General features: G+C 37.5%; 1 protein-coding gene across 1 annotated transcript in view; it reads left to right on the top strand.

The window, feature by feature from the left end:
* The window catches only part of lrp1aa (low density lipoprotein receptor-related protein 1Aa), a 212,171-nt gene that overhangs the window by 106,059 nt on the left and 88,165 nt on the right, over positions 1-17,947 (top strand). The window contains 16 exon segments of the mRNA XM_048172233.1: positions 492-681; positions 812-955; positions 1,459-1,695; positions 1,795-1,975; positions 2,139-2,361; positions 2,498-2,687; positions 2,800-2,925; positions 4,804-4,944; positions 5,034-5,159; positions 9,661-9,777; positions 10,073-10,153; positions 11,440-11,607; positions 13,592-13,774; positions 14,619-14,816; positions 16,295-16,540; positions 17,538-17,735. Coding sequence (XP_048028190.1) covers positions 492-681; positions 812-955; positions 1,459-1,695; positions 1,795-1,975; positions 2,139-2,361; positions 2,498-2,687; positions 2,800-2,925; positions 4,804-4,944; positions 5,034-5,159; positions 9,661-9,777; positions 10,073-10,153; positions 11,440-11,607; positions 13,592-13,774; positions 14,619-14,816; positions 16,295-16,540; positions 17,538-17,735 — 2,749 coding nt within the window.

Below are 17,947 nucleotides of genomic sequence, written 5' to 3'. Positions count from 1 at the left end.
TCCATCCATCCATCCATCCACCCTGACGTCTATCTGTTTATCCATCCATCCATCCTAATGTCTATCAGTTTATCCATCCGTCCATCCATCCATCCATTCATTCATTCATCCATCCATCCATCCATCCATCCATCCATCCATCCATCCATCCATCCATCCATCCATCCATCCATCCATCCATCCCCTTTACATTTCAGCAGCTGTATGGAACCTTGTGAGTGTGTCTAATAGCAGCTAGCTTTATTTACTGTGATAAATGCTTTAGTAGATGGGAGAGACAGTGGTTTTTCATTAGTGCTACTGAGTCATTTTATTAAAGCTATTTCTGTAAATATATTAGCCTGATTTCTTCATCTCTGCATGAGTTATGGATTTAGCTGCTCAGCCCAAGGCTAATCGGTGTGTTTATGTGCATGTCATGCTAACTCAAGCCAACAGAGCAAACACAACTTTCCAAATAATAGAAGTAATTGAATTTTTTTTTTTCTCAGATTGAGCATCTTTATGGGCTCACAGTGTTTGAGAACTATCTATATGCCACAAACTCAGACAATGCCAACATGCAGCCTAAGACCAGCGTGATCCGTGTCAATCGATTCAACAGTTCAGATTATCAAGTGGTCACCCGTGTGGACAAGGGAGGAGCTCTACATGTTTACCACCAGAGACGCCAGCCCCCTGGTATTAAACTCTTTCTCATCTATTGCTCAGCTGTATAGACTGAACCGGTATCATATATAATGGTTTAAAATGCAGCCACTACACTGAAGTCAAGCTCCAGCTCAGTCTAACTCCTGTTATTCTTCTTCAGTGCGGAGTCACGCCTGTGAGCCGGATCAATTTGGGAAAGCTGGAGGTTGTTCAGACATCTGTCTGTTGGGCAACAGCCACAAGAGTCGGACGTGTCGCTGTCGGTCTGGCTTTAGCCTGGGCAACGATGGCAAATCATGCAAGAGTGAGAAACATCACAGCCATTCAGATTCTACTTCTGTCTGTCTATCAATTCATCATCATTCTGACTTACCGTAGCTTTGCCTAGTTAAAATGAAAAAGTTTGATCGGCTCAGCTTTATTAAGCATTTGTTATTTCAAGCTCTCACACACTTTTTCACATAGTTCCTTAGCGATGTCTATGCATATCATCTAGACTGGAGGTTTGACCCACATTTTAGCTGAATCAATCAAAATGATGAAGGTCTTTACCATTTACCCCAATATTGATTTCAAGCTGCTTTGAATATGCAATGAACTGTTGGTAAATATTGATTAGTGAATTGTGAGTGACCTCTGAACACATGACCTTGAAAAAGACAAGAAGAGGAGATTGGAATTGATTGTAAGAAACGTGTGTTAGTACCGTCACCATAGACTCACTGTTCACTAAATAAATGCTTCCATTAAACTGGAAACCTACTTGAAATGTTTTTTTCAATTCAATTCCTGGTATCTAATTCCCAGAGCCTGAGCATGAGTTATTCCTGGTGTACGGGAAGGGTCGTCCGGGCGTTATCCGTGGTATGGACATCAACCCTAAAGTTCAGGATGAATACATGATCCCCATCGAGAACCTGATGAACCCTCGAGCTCTGGACTTCCATGCACAGAGTAACTTCATCTACTTCGCTGACGCCACCAGCTATCTGATTGGCCGACAGAAGATTGATGGCACGGAAAGAGACATCATCCTTAAAGAGGGTGCTGAAGTGTTCATTTTCATTTCCAATTCATCTTATTGCTGGTGTTTATTTCTCATGTGCTTATGGGTGTATTGTCTTATTATGTATGGTTTTCCAGGTATTCACACTGTTGAAGGAATCGCTGTGGACTGGATGGCCAATAATCTCTACTGGACAGATGATGGTCCCAAGAAGACCATCAGTGTTGCTCGGCTCGAGAAAGCTTCTCAGACCAGGAAGACTCTCATTGAGGGCAAGATGACCCATCCTCGAGCGATTGTGGTGGACCCTCGGCACGGGTGAGCTCTAAATCTCCAATAAGGTTCAATTGTATAGCAGTTGTTGGGTTATTTGTGGGCTAATAAATGAATGTCATATCATCATTGCCTAAAACTGCCTTAACTGTGGTAAAATTACTTTAATTAAGAACTATGCATTTTGAAAATGTTTTATCTCTTTCAGCTGGATGTACTGGACTGACTGGGAGGAGGACCCAAAGGAGAGCAAGCGAGGGAAGATTGAGAGGGCCTGGATGGACGGAACCAACCGGAACGTTCTGCTGACCTCTAAGACGGTTCTGTGGCCCAACGGCCTGAGTCTGGACATCCCTCAGGGCATCCTGTACTGGGTGGATGCTTATTACGACAGAATCGAGATGGTCTATCTCAACACCACTGCACGCAAGGTGCTGTCACACCACTGATCTAATAGATGATGTGCACATATGCACATATATTTAATGGATAACAAATAACAGCTGAAAACACTAGAACATCATATTTACTCGCCAATTGTCGATGTAACATCTTCTTTCTGCTTAGACGGTTTATGACGGACAGGAACTGAACCATGCCTTCGGTCTGTGCCACTACAAAAACTTCCTGTTCTGGAATGAGTACCGCAGCGGCAGCATCTATAAACTGGACCAAAACACCAAAACGGTCACTTTGCTACGCAACGAACGGCCACCCATCTTCGAGATCCGCATGTACGATGCCCAACAGCAGCTAGGTAATTATAGAATGTTATTTGCCTTGGATTTTTGTGTTTTTAAAAAAAAAATCCAGCATGATTTGGCTATGGAACATTCATCAGATGTAATTCTTACATGTGTTCATCACAGGAAGTAATGCGTGTAGAGCAAACAACGGCGGCTGTAGTAGTCTGTGTTTAGCCACTCCCACTGGCAGGTCATGTGCCTGTGCTGAGGACCAATTACTGGATCCCGCAGACAACATCAGCTGTAAAGGTAACGCAAGTGTACACTGCATGCATATTTACAAATTAAATAATAATGTGTTATTAATACAAGCAAATTATGACAACCGGTCATTTAATAATCTATTCTTTGCAACTGATATTTATTATATTTAAAACACACGACAACTTGCTGAAATACAAATGTGACATCTGTGCATTTATGAAAAATACCACTGCCAAAATGTTTAATGCTTTCATGTTACTCAACATCTATTACAGAAATGTGATATTAAAATTTAATGTTGAAGGACAGAATTCACAAAATGTTTAATAATTTAAGCTTTGAACTAGATGTTTGCAATTATTTATTTAGCAAAATATCCTTCCACTCATTGGTGTGTCCAGGACGCACATGAAATCGCCATTCCCTGCGTTGTGTTTTGACGCAGGACGGCGATTGCGAGTAAATTTTCTGTCATCCTTATGGTAATATGAGGAAATTTTAGAGGAAAATACGTTTTTAAATGAATTTGGCCATTGAATCATACTCAAAACACAAATAATGGTAGTTTGTAATTATAACTGTAAAACTGTGCTTTCTGTATAGTATGAATGGAATACGGATATACTACATTCACCATGTTGTCATTATCTGTGAATTCAGACATACTACTCTTTTCTAGGGCTGCCCTCGACTAAAGATTTTTCTAGTTGACTAGTTGTCATTCATTTAAACCATTAGTCGACTAATCGCGCATTTATATTAATAAGCCATAAATCATAATATTGAGCTTTTAATTGCCTATATATAATACACAACCTAATCAGCGTTCAAATGCATAAAGCTTGCCACAGCACGCCGGCAAATGTAATGATTGAGTACATAACCTGAGGATATTTATGGTTCGTTTAAAAGTATACATTTCGATCTTTCTATAGATATATTTCTTGTGTCTGTGAGGCAAGTATACTCAAAGTTTCGGTTCATTTTTGTTACGTGCTAAAGTTCACTGAGACCGAGACTGCAGAACACACATTCTGATTGTTTACAGTGTTTTACAAAAGCACAACATTTTGCTGTTATTGTGAGTTTACAGAAATAAAAGTGGACCCTTTACAGTTTGCATTACGACCAAAATGAGTATTTTAAGTTAAATGCAAGTGATCGCACCGGCACCTCCATGTCATGCAGTAAGCGTGCTGTTTCAAGTGAAGCCAATGTTTAATGACAAAATAATCTTATACAATTCACGCACTACATGGATGAGTACATAGTGTATAAGTGCATAGTGTATAGTGCGTCATTTGGGACGCAACTAAAGTCTTCTCCTTTGTTTTATGAAGGGTGGCAACCAGCATTAAGGTGCAACACCACCACCTACTGTGTTGGAGTATCAACCAGACAGACAGTTACTGGCACTGGATTATTTATGATGATGTAATGTGTAGCATTAACTATAAATACAATCAGTATTTAATTTTTTTTTTTTTAAGTATCAAGTTATGGTCAGTACAAGTATATTGCAACACTTCTAATGTGGGTATCAAAGGTGATTAACTATGGTGGTTTGGATGTAACTTTATACTCTGAATGGTTAAAAATGGCTTTTAAAGATCTGTCAATCATACTGCCAAATAAAGCTGGATAAGAGTTCATTCAGTCCTGACGGAGAACAACGTAAGAAAAGCCTTGCTGAGCAGAAGCAAATCTGTTTGTGCCGGCTGCTCGATCATACTGTCAGATAATGCATCATTCTTAGGCTTTAATCTGTGGCTGACTGTTGATACAATCAGATGAATTCAGCATCAAGCGGTTTGGTTTTTGTGTCTGAATGTTTGAAACAGAAACCCTTCAGATGTATTTTTTCACAGAGCTTGGCCTTCAGCAGAATTATTTACATTTGTGTGTGTGTGTGTTTCTTCACAGCGAACCCATCGTACATTCCCCCTCCGCAGTGTCAGCCAGGAGAGTTCGCCTGTAAGAATAACCGCTGTATTCAAGACCGCTGGAAATGCGACGGAGATAATGACTGTCTGGACAACAGCGACGAGACCGCTGAACTGTGCCGTAAGAACACACCCATGTTGTACGTTTAAACAACCTCTTTGCATGAAGCTTCCACACACATGCAGTGGTTGTCGTTTGTCCATCTGTAGATCAGCACACATGCCCTGCAGATCGCTTCAAGTGTCAGAATAACCGCTGTATCCCCATGCGCTGGCTGTGTGATGGAGACAACGACTGCGGCAACGATGAAGACGAGTCTAACACTACATGCTCAGGTGCACACACACACACACACACACACTCATACAGTCAATTTCTGTTTGCATTTAATCTGAATTTGCAACACTATGACGTTATTCACACTAAGCCCAATGATTCACTCTGCAAAGACTGTTTTAGTCGGAGTGTAGGTTGGCAAATTTGATGTTAACTTGGTGTTTCTATGGTGTGTTTTTGCCCTGTGGAATTTTAGAAATTAAGTTCTTTTAAAACACACTTCCATTACTTTATTTAATTTGTCCACTTTAATGTCAGTGGACGTTTATGAAGCACAGGAGAATTGTTATTTTTTCATAATCTTGATCTATTTCGCCAAGACCAAATACATTAATATTGCCATATCCATTACCATTCGAAGGGGCTGTTATGATATATTATATTAGGTTGAATTCAGGATAATTGGGACACTTTTTCTAAGGCAAAAAGTGTCTAAATCACCCTGAATTTACCCTATATATATCATCATAGTTATTGAGCCCTGATGCTTACTTGTTGATACAGGTTTTAGTCCAGCCTATGATGTGTACTGACTCCAATAAAAATGCAAAAGCTTAAAAATAATCAAATATAACATCTATAATCAACACCCTCATACAGTCTGATGAGAAATGTCTTCTCACGGCATGTCCTAACCAGGCTATGTGCGGGTAAATGCAATTAAGTGGAGTTGGGCTAACAAAATTTCACTATTGGCAGAGCTTTCCTGCACAACACGATAGAAATAAATACATGTTACCCACAAAATGCACCTTTCGGTTACTTATCCATCCATAACCAAACATAAACACACAAGTCCAACAAACTTTGCCATAGTCCATCTCAGACATGAAGTGTGTAGGTTTAAATTTACACTAAACACACCATCTGATAACTGGAACTTTGAAAAATTGCTGAAAAATAAAGTATAAAGTTATCAGCTGAAAATATTTTTCTGTGATGTTGTCATGACCTTCTGCTAAACTCTGAGTCAGCTGAAATGTGCTCTAGACAGCCCTCTATATATATAGTTTATCACACACGCTATAACTGACGCGGTTCTGGGCTCTTCAGCAAACTGTTGTACTATATTTGACTTCATGGCTGAATTGTAAGGTTTGCGCTCTTTAATTTAGACCTTATCTATATTAAGGGCATGGCCGTCTATGATACTGCATTTGCAAGTAACTCTAGACTGCAATGTAGTGTAAAATTTGGTCTCACACGGGCACTACTTATTGAACAGTTTCTCATAATGGGCACCAGAATTTAGGGGTCTGACACGTGGCACCAAATTAAAGGTGATAAAGAGGATATTTTTGTCGACTGAGAAACCAAAGACTGTTACTGAGTTTTTGAAATGAGCGCATGCGTAAGAACAACCCCCCCCCCTCCTTTTGAGGGAAGCCTCCCAAAACTCTGCACGAGTATTGGAAAACGAGTGTTTACCACCGGCATTCGCTGTGTCGTGTTATTGGATTCATTATGTCGGACTCACCGCAGGTACTCATAATCTGCAGTTGTTACTCCTGTCTCCTGACAAAAACATCGCATGCGGCGCCTGTGGAGTGTGGAAAGTTACTGGAGAGCTCGTCTCTCACAAGGAACGTCACGGCAGTGATTGACAAGCCAGAGGGCCAATCCGCGCACGTCTCTCACAAGGAATGTCACGGCAGTGATTGACAAGCCAGAGGGCCAATCGTTTACGCGATGATCGCGTAAACGATTGGCTGATGTTTTTAAGGCCCTACCTCGTGCACAGATGATGTATATTAATATTATTCCTTTTAGTGCACCTAATAAATAGTCTTTTATCAGTTAGTTTCAAGTAATATTGCAAAAATGTATAAAACAAAACATCCTCTTTAGCACCTTTAATATTGTGAGTTTTGTTCAAACTCCCCTTAAAGTGAGTTTGATGCTCTTATTGCTGCTTATGTTCACTTAACCAACTGTTTATGTGAATACTTGCCAAGGCGGGCATTTTGACATAATTCTGTACATTTCTAACTGTTTAAGCACAATAAGCCGTAAAAAAAAAAGACTAAACTCGCGAGCTGTATGAGAAGCAGCTTTATGTGTGTGTGTTCTGGGTATGAGCACACAGAAAACTTTAGTAACAATGCAACACTGGACCGATTGAGAAAGTGACAATTATGTGCAAAAGTCTTGTATCGCAGAATGCAGCTCACTTGTGGTGATGTGAAGCCATGTGCACATTTTTGAAAGAAAGAGAACAGTGCTGAATCACTCTTGCTATTTGTGAAACATCTCAAACAAAGTTTTCAAATTACTGATTTGATCTGATTATCTGTGTGGATTATTGAACCTACATGCTATAGTGAATAAATGTTTGCAGGAAAGCCCTGTATATTACATCTAATGCAAATTAGAAAATCATATACTGAAACACTCTAATGCCAAGGTCTCTGGAAGGAGGTTCGGTACAGTGATATTTACGTTCCGCTTGATCACGTGATAAGTCTGGTGCCGGCGACGTCGTTTAAACAGCCTTGAACACAAAAAGCTGGCAACTCTGAAAGAAAAGAAAATCAAAAAGTTCAGATTCACATAAAAATCTAAATTCAGATAAAATATAAGAAATAACAGGGAAGCTGAGTGCAAAAAAATAAATAAAAACGGTTAATTATTATTAATATTATTTAAAATTTTCATGAATTTGTCTCTTCTACTACTTGAAGATTTCATGAAATGGTTTGACAACACAGTTTTCTTTTTTGTGCTGACATATTTCCTACAGAAATCACACAAGGTTTGTATTTCCTTCACGTGTTAGGATCAGAAGATCCTACTTCCCACTTTTGAAGTTATAATTATGCGTGTGTATGTTTTGTTGTTAGAGACAGTAGGAAACAAGTCATTTTTTGTCCAATGCATGTTCTTTTTTGTGTAAAAAATGTACAATACACAACAAACAGTTACAGATATCCATATATAAGTACTGTGCATTATACATGTATATTTCAATCATGACAACTCTCAGAATAGTTTTAGCATGTTAATGGGTTTGACAATGTTAAAGGTCCCGTTCTTCGTGATCCCATGTTTCAAACTTTAGTTAGTGTGTAATGTTGTTGTTAGAGAATAAATAAAATCTGTAAAATTTTAAAGATCAAAGTTCAATGCCAAGCGAGATATTTTATTTAACAGAAGTCGCCTACATCGAACGACCAGTTTGGACTACATCCCTCTACTTCCTTCTTTAATGACGTCACTAAAACAGTTTTTTGACTAACCTCCGCCCACAGGAATACACAAGAGTTGCGTTTGTAGAGTGTGTTTGTCGCCATGTCATCGAAACGCTGTTATTTTCATCCCGCAGTCCAATCACCGGGTCTGATTCCGGCTCAAATTGATAGGGTAAAATTAAAGACATGTTTACAATAACACTGAGCGCATGCATCGCCACGTTACGGTAAGAGGCGTGACCTTTCCGGGCATGGTTCGCTAAGCTGCTGTCGAATCACAACACAGGAACCGCTGGCACAATCGGAACTCGTTACGTATTTCTGAAGGAGGGACTTCATAGAACAAGGAAGTCATCAGCCCGTTTTTATGACAGTGGAAACAGCGGTATACAGATAAGTAAATTATGTGAAAAATACTGTGTTTTTTTACACGCGAAACATGAACACATGTTATATTGCACACTATAAACACAATCAAAGCTTCAAAAAACCACGAAAAACGGGACCTTTAATGTATTTGGTCTTGGCATACTAGATCTTCTACACACACTGCTGCTGCAGAGCAGGTACTGCCAATAGACACACTGCTGTGAGCATGTAAGATATACATACATAAATCACATAGCAGATTTAGACAGGTGGAGCTGGGGAGGTAGAGGGCTCCATGACCAGCTAACACTGAACCATACTCTTTAAATGTTCAGCAAGTAATCTCATTGGCTTCATAATCAACACAGACCAATCAGCGTGTGCCATGTAGTAAATTCAGTTAGATTCAGTTTACATTTCCAAACAATGATTTTGTCATTAATTGTAATAATCTAGAGATTTTTGCATGCACAAGGAGTCCAACAACACTCGACCCAAAACAGATCTCACTGTGATTGAGTTGGTCTGGGATTACATGAAGCAATGAAAGAACTGAGACCATGTCTGTCATATTGAAAAGGTCAAGATCTTCCTGTAAATACAAATAAAATGAATAATAATACAAATAAAATGAATGAACACTGTAAAAATGAATAAATTCTTATTATTGCACAATACGCATGACTCCACTTATAAAACAGCATTTTTTCAAACTCCATATTAGGTGCTAAAATGTCATGGCAAACATGTTGAAGATGAACTGTTTCCACAGAAAAGCTGTGGGGAATGGATTCCTGTTCTAGGAAGAGAAGGACTGTATAATTTGTACTGTAAATCTGCTGCTTAAATACTTTTAAGAGTAAACTGGCATGCAGATGACCCGAAGGCTATAACACACATGCATTTAGATTTTAATGCGTTCAGTTTTGGTTCTCTGTTGCAGCTCGGACGTGTCCTCCTAATCAGTACTCGTGTGCCAGTGGCCGCTGTATTCCCATCTCCTGGACATGTGACCTGGATGATGACTGCGGGGATCGCTCCGATGAGCCTGCGTCCTGCGGTAAATGATGTTACTTTATGTTGGTGCCAACTTATTAAAATTGATGAATTCAGCATGCATTAATATGCATGCGATACTTTTAGAAAAACTAGTTCAGTGCTTGTTCCAACTTTGAAGGAAATGTTTTATGACATTTAGAATTACATTTTGTTTTTACTAGGTTTATTTGTCTATTTAATGGCTCATGAAAAAGCTCATTTTTGATCAATTAAATTCAAACCTTCTTATACTATTACTGTTTTATGAGATTTGCCATGTTATCATTGATTGTTTATGATGTTGTTTGTGTCGTCAGCATACCCAACCTGTTTCCCGCTCACTCAGTTCACCTGTAATAACGGACGCTGTATCAACATCAACTGGCGCTGTGATAACGGTGAGCTTCTGACGTGTTTTTCTTCTCTTTTGTTTTTGTGTCCGTTGCATTTTTTCAACAGATTTCCCTCATTTGTCTTTGTTGATCATTTCATGTGTCTTTTGTGTAACGTCATGTCCTCTTCTCTTGACCATTTGCCCCTCCCCCTGTGTCACATGGGCTGTGTGTTGCAGAAAAGGATTGTGGGGACAGCTCTGATGAGTTCAATTGTCCGAACCCGACCGGTTAGTGCATAGATCAACATGCACCATAAATTTACTTGTGTCATAACATTATAATGACGTCTCAACAGGATTTCAGGAAATACCTATAAAGCTGTTGAAAGGTCTAAAATATCTGCAGCAATTCATTATTTCTAAAATCCTGCCCCAAAATGGTAAAAAAAATAAAATAAATAAAACGCCCCTGCCCATCTCACTTTAACTAACATCACTATTAACATCCATAAGAAGAGATTTAGCTTTAAAATATTAACCAGTGTTCATTCCCAGTGGTGCATGTGTGATCTATGCAGTTTCTGTGATGTTTATTATTCATTTTCTATTGTTACAAAATTGTTTACTGTGTGAAATGTGTCTAAAAACAAGCTGCCACATTTACCATGTTATATTAATATGAAATACTCAATATTAATATTGATGTCACTTGTTTGTGTATTTGTATTACAAATTAATTCTATCAAATCATAGTCTATAGCTCACATGGGTATTCCATGTTGGCCCAGTACAGTATGTATATATAAAAAAAATGTTTCCCAGCATTGCTGTTACTTTTATATTGGTAAAGTATTAAATGTTAACTATACTTTAAAGCGATTGAAACTTAGTTTTTAGTTTCAGTCAAAAGTTTGGACACACCTGTTCTTTCTTTGCCATTAATAATTTGTCATCAAATAGATTAAAAGAAATCAAAACTGTGAAACAATGCAAATTACAGAATGGGAATTTTGCAGATTTTTTTAATTTTTATTTTAGGACTAGTTAAGTTAAACCAAACGAAAATGAGACATTTTAGCAACTAGCTGAAACGAAATAAGCTTACATTTTTAATATTTTATTTCAGTTAATGTAAATGTTTTTTATGGTTTTAGTTTTCGTTAACGATAATAATAATCTTGACAGTTTATATTTGTCTCATTTCAACAGGTTTGTTTTGATTGTAAGAAGCATGAATTTATTCAAGTGTGTCCAATCCTTCGACTGGTGGTGTACTTCAGAATATGGCTTACTTCAAACATTATATTTTAGGGGATCAGAGCATACATTTGACAATTTAACCTCTTCCAGACAATGACTGTGGTGATAACAGTGATGAAGCCGGCTGTAGTCATTCATGCTCCAGCGCTCAGTTTAAATGTAACAGCGGTCGCTGTATACCCGACTACTGGACCTGCGACGGAGACAACGACTGTGGTGACTACAGTGACGAGACCCACGCCAACTGCACTAACCAGGGTGAGTTCATGACACTGATGCTTTGTTCCACACCATGCCAACCTAAGCAGAAAACTTATGCTGCAATCTAAGAAACCACATTTTGGACTAAATCTGAGGCAGTATCAATGTGTTGAATTGAGAATACATGATGATATGCTTTTGGCTCAATTGTCAGTAAGTGAAAGAAAGAAATAAAAGAAGCCATTACTCAGAAAGAACCACATTAAGGCACATCTTGAGGTAATTAATGAGGAATCCTTGCGTTCATATACACTACTGCCATTTTTACCCAAAAATAGACCTCTCTCTCTCTCGCTCTCTCTCCTGGGGATAAACGTGTTTGCCAGCGGCTCTGTTAGCACTAGAGTCAGATATGAGGCACATTACAGGGTGATGATGAATTTAAAAAGGGATTATTACAAACAAATCCCACCTCACAAAACCACCACAATAACAGTTTTATTCGCCTTTGGAGCACTCACAGTGTTTACCTTTGTTAATTTAGCAGATGTGACTTGCAAATGAAGAATATAACAACATAAGTGATGCATCCTAAAGAGACAGTAACATGAGAAGTCAAGTCATCTTTATTTATATAGCACTTTATACAATAAAGATTGTTTCACAGCAGCTTCACTGTAATAAATAAGAAAATAAGAGAATACAATAACAGAATGCAAACTTAATCAAATATAAGACGAATTCAAGTTCTGCTGTAGGGCAGCTCTACAAAGACAATAGTGTCCTTATTCAGCTCAAGTCAGTTCAATATTGATTCATTTCAGTGCAATAACTTGCAAAGTTCATCAATTATGAATCAAATTCAGTTATAAAGCAGCTCTACAGAAGACATGGCTTCATCATCCATCTCAATTCAGTTCAAGTTTTGTTCTCTTCCAAAAAAAAGCACGTTATTACGACCTATATTTACGTTTGTAAAATCATGCTCCCTCTAGCTGCCATAAAAATAATCACAGTGTCGTGTTACGTCTGTCGTCATGAAATGACGTATGACTGTCGTTAGCAATCAAAATGTGTGTTCATTTAAATGCAATGTGTGGACTTTTTACACCATTTCTCCTATTTCCATTTAGCAAAACTATTTTTTTATTTATTAACGACTACCCCTACCTCACCCCTAAACCTACCTTTAGTGATTTATAGTGCATTTACACTTTGAGCACATGCATTCCCTGGGATCGAACCCACGATCACATGATTGCATATTGTTATATATTGCAATGCTCTGCCAATTAAGCTATGCGAAACCTGACATATGACGCAGATAAAAGGGAACAATGCATTAAAATGAAAGTGTCCTGTTGTCGATAGGGGCGAAACTTTAGTAAACACTCATATGGGTCGTATTTCTGGGAAGTAACAAACGACCTATATAGGCGTATTGGTTGGAGAACATGTTGCTTCCAATAGTATCAGTGTAGTCAGATCAATAATTTTACTAAATATTAGTGTCTTTTAAGAAGTGGCACAATACAAATAAAATCCAAAATTCCTTAGAAAATGTAAAGCTAAAACAGAGATGTAGGCTTGAAGCAGTTAAACAACAGAATGTACAACAGTGAAATAGCAGGAAATTTGCTCACTTCGTGATGTTGCAAAAGTGTTGAATTACTAGCTAGCTGGGAAGACGCGGAGTTCTGTCTTCACAAATTTGGAGATGGAAGTGCCATTCAAGGTATGGCTGCTTGTCATTGGTGTAGCATTAGTAGGACAATCAGTTTGCCTGTATATTGAAAAGAGGAGGGGGCCAAGTACCGAACCTTGAGGTACACCCACAGTTTTTGATGGAACTTAAACACTTCTCCCCTATCTAAGCCTACCTATCTGTCTAGGATTTTTTACAGAGTGTAAACTGTTAACAAGCAGCTTAAAACTGATGAAACTATCGATTGTTCACAAATGTTTTCACCCAAATAAAAATATATTTGTTTGGACATTGCTATACACTCTCTTTATAATTCCTCTTTTTTCCTCTCGACAGCAACCCGTCCTCCCGGTGGCTGTCACACAGATGAGTTCCAGTGTCGTGTGGATGGGTTATGTATTCCCCTCCGCTGGCGGTGTGATGGAGACACTGACTGCATGGATCTGAGCGATGAGAAGAACTGCGAGGGAGTAACGCACATGTGTGATCCAGCAGTGAAGTTTGGCTGTAGGGACTCTGGTAATGATGCATAAAATATAGATGATATCTTCTCATTTTAATGGTCTGATGTTCTCAGACCAATAAGAAAACTGATTCAGTCTTTTCTTAAGATTTAGTGATCCATGAGTAGATAGTGCCTTTACGAGCAAATGGGTCATAATCATCACAGATTTAGTTATGAGAAAAATGCAATAGTTAAGGCAATAGTAAAACTCTCTCTTAAAATGTCCTTTCTTACCTTCCAAATAATCCAAGAGAGGTGTATAGTTCATATTAGTGAATTGATTCATTCAGATGTTTTGTTTCAATAACGTCAAATCATTTGAGTCATCACTCAAAATTGCTCCTAGAGGTTCTTTATGTAGCAAAATATATATTTAGTTGAATATTTGGTCCCACTTCATTAACTACCATGTACTTATGTCAAAAAATGTTAGGTACAATGTACTTATTGTGTTCATATTGTATTGCAGAACACTTGTGCTGCTATTAAGGTGTGTTACGGGTAAGGTTAGGGATAGGTTTGGTGGTATGGGTAGGTTTAAGGGTGGGTATAGGGGTAGGATCAACATTGTTATATAAATATGTAAACAGAAATTAATTATGTACTCCTGCAATTACATGCAGGTATTTTTTTTTTTAAATAAAAGTGCATCATAAATATAAATTTACTAAATAAGTTCATTGTATCAAATGATTATTTTATGTTAAGACGCTTAATATAAAATGGGTCCAAGAAAAGATCATTCCCAGAATTCCCTTTTTACTGGGTCACAAGGTAGTAACTTCAAGTGTATTTAGTTTTGCTCAGTTAACATGTTAACAAGAATATATTTTTTCTTTTTTTTTTTTCTTTTTGTAGCACGGTGTATCAGTAAGGCTTGGGTGTGTGATGGTGACAGTGACTGTGAAGATAACTCAGATGAAGATAACTGCGAGGCGCTGGTGTGTAAACTCTCCCATCACGTGTGTGCTAATGACACTAGCATTTGTCTGCCTGCCGAGAAACTCTGTGATGGCAAAGACGACTGTCCTGACGGCTCCGATGAGAAACTCTGTGGTAAGATTCATTGCTGTTACATTAGATGATGTTCACTGAATTCAGACTTGCTTTATGTCGTTTGCAAACTGACACTAGCAGGAAGCTGATGGAAATTTGGCCTACATTTAAGATTTATGTATGGGTTAATGACGTGACGGGTCATTTTTCTGTCTAAAGGCCTTAATTATAATAAAAAAACAAAGATATGACATCCAAAGTATGTAAGGTAGTACAACTAGATCTCTTTTATGAATCCAAAAGGTTTTTATTATATTTTGCTACATATAAAGGTATTTTAAAGATTTTGAAGTGTCAAAAGGTCATTCGGTTTAACCGTCCAAAGGCCAATACAACCATTTAATTTGTTATTACAATATCTTAAAATGTAATATTTTTTATTCTGGCATGATTTTATAACATCATATATCAACATAGTGCAAAATGGTATTAAAATTATCTGTAGAAGTCGTTGCTTTGTTATGAGAAAAAATGTCCTGGAAAAATGAGTTTCATTGATGTAATTTGGAGTAACCAATATAAAGGAAGCATTTTAGATCAAGTCATGTGGTCAATATCATGTGACAGGATGTGACAGGATGTGACATCAGTCAGACACCTGCACAGGACCATATGGTCATGAAGCAAAGTAACTAACTCTCTCTTAACTATTTGAAAAATTCATGTTTTCACTTGATCATACGCATGTCCCGAAGCATCAGGTCATTCGGTTACAACCGCTATAAAACATGGAAAATGTTTTAATATTTTAAAAACTTGTACTAAATATAAAATATTTGATTGTCCTTTTGCTAGCTAGCTAGATATCAGCCTGTAGCATTGTTTGAAAATATCGTCATTCGGTATAACCAAAAGTGTCATTCGGTAAAACCGAAATTTTGGTTAAACTGAATGACTTTTTTGGTAACAAATTTTGTCCATATTGTAAAAAAATGACAAAAGCAGTGTTAATTGATTATAAAAACCACACTATCTCATTGTTAACACTTAATAAAACTTCAAAATTAATTATATCTCCATTGTGTTTTTTTATACTTTTAAAAACCGTATTCGTCATTTTTAAAACGGTATGAATTGCATAAAAAAATCCATATTCGTTATTTTTAAAACGGTATGAATTGCATAAAAAATCCATCCATTTGGATTACATAGTTTTAGCATAAACAAACTAATTATTTCTAACTATTAATTTGTATTAAGTTTTTATACTGCAATTAAAAAAAAACAAAAAACATCTGTCTTACATACCTGTACATCATCACTGAAGCTACAGCAGCAAATCAAACACATTAAATGTGTATTTCTTTATTTTATTGTGTAATTACATGCTTTACAATGTTAATGTAAAGGCTTTGAAATGATTTCAGTCTATATTAAATACATCAGTACCGATGTAATACAACAATCCCATATAGTGTTTTCTTCCTCTGTCCTCTTCCTTTGTTGTTAGTCTAACTGTATTGTTTCTCTTGGTTTAGATCTTTGTTCTCTGGACAATGGTGGCTGCAGTCATAACTGTACAGTGGCCCCGGGTGAAGGCATTCTGTGCTCGTGCCCACTGGGCATGGAACTGGGCAGTGACAACAAGACGTGTCAGATCCAGGGCTTCTGTGCCAAACACCTGAAGTGCAGCCAGCGCTGTGAACAGGATAAGTTTAATGTGAAGTGCTCCTGTTATGATGGCTGGGCTCTCGAACCCGACATGGAGAGCTGCAGGAGCACAGGTGAGATCCGCTCTGTTCCTATCCTAGTGAGCTACAGACACACACAACAAAATATATATTATTTTTTTTTTTTTTGCATAAGCTAATAAACTTAATGTGATGCTTATTGATCAGTCATACCTAAATGAAACTGGGATGATTTCTGTAATAGTACTAATAAACTTTGTGTTTTAAATACACAATAACCAGGTTTGTATATTTAATCATCAATCAACCCAGTTTGTTTTAACCTTGTACATTTTAACTAGGTTGCATATAAATTGTTCCACAGCTAGCCATATTTTAATCATATTCAAACATTCTACATGAATACATTTAATTGTTTTAAAAATAAACAGATTTATGATAATTGTAAGCGATTTGAATAAATACGTTTTGTTTTTGTTGTGTGTTTTGTTTTGGCATTCCAAAGCTCAGTTTCTGAATGAAAAGCGTTTTACACTGCATCCTAAAACAAACAGATGGAAAGAATCGGTAAAGGCTGGTAAAAAAACTAGAATAGATATGTTGTGGTTCACAGTGTATGGCAAAAGAAAAATTTCACCCGCGCACAGGAAGTGGTCTTCTATACAGTCGTTGCAACTTTTTTTCCTTCAAAGACTGAAAATTGAGGTTTGAGTTTAAGAGTCGTGTGTGACAGAAAGCATGCTGAAATGGCGGGGAACTGTTTGGCAGCATAATTGGTGGTTTATTTTTGTAATGAAAGAATGTAAATGCCAGAAGAAAGAGGAGGGGGAGAAGATTTACTGTGACAGGAAGTGGCACAGCAGCCCACTCAGCCAATCAAATGATGAATTATGTATTGCTGGATGTATTTCACATTCCTTTGAGAAATAAAAATCATTTAGATAAACAGAGGAAATGTCACAGACATGTATGTTTTTGCCAATCTCACATAATTTTACAGACATGTTAAAAATGTCAAAGCATTTACCCAGTTCAAAACCTTACTAGAGCGAATCATGGCATTCTTTCAGTGAGTTCATTGTTTTTCCAGATCCATTTAAACCCTTCATCATCTTCTCCAACCGTCATGAGATCCGACGGATTGATCTTCACAAAGGAGAGTTCAGCGTGTTAGTGCCAGGCCTGAGGAACACCATCGCTCTCGACTTCCACCTCAACGAGAGCTCGCTCTATTGGACTGATGTTGTTGAGGACAAAATTTACCGTGGGAAGCTGTCAGAGAATGGTGGTAAGTTAACTAGTAGCTGTGCAAAAATACATTAAAAATGCTGTACAGTTGATATATGAAATGGTCTGAATACATCTCTTTCTTCTATGATTAGCAAGTTTCCTTGTGTGTTTATGCACATATGGCGAATAAAGCTCATTCTGATGTTTTGAATTTCTCAATTCATTTTTAGAATTTTTTAGAGGGACAATGTAAAAATGTCATGGTGACAA

This window comes from Megalobrama amblycephala, linkage group LG21 (assembly GCF_018812025.1).
Source record: "Megalobrama amblycephala isolate DHTTF-2021 linkage group LG21, ASM1881202v1, whole genome shotgun sequence".
In the NCBI taxonomy this organism is placed as follows: Eukaryota; Metazoa; Chordata; class Actinopteri; order Cypriniformes; family Xenocyprididae; genus Megalobrama; species Megalobrama amblycephala.
Note: the sequence above shows the minus strand (reverse complement) of the source record. Positions and strands in the feature narration are given on the sequence as shown.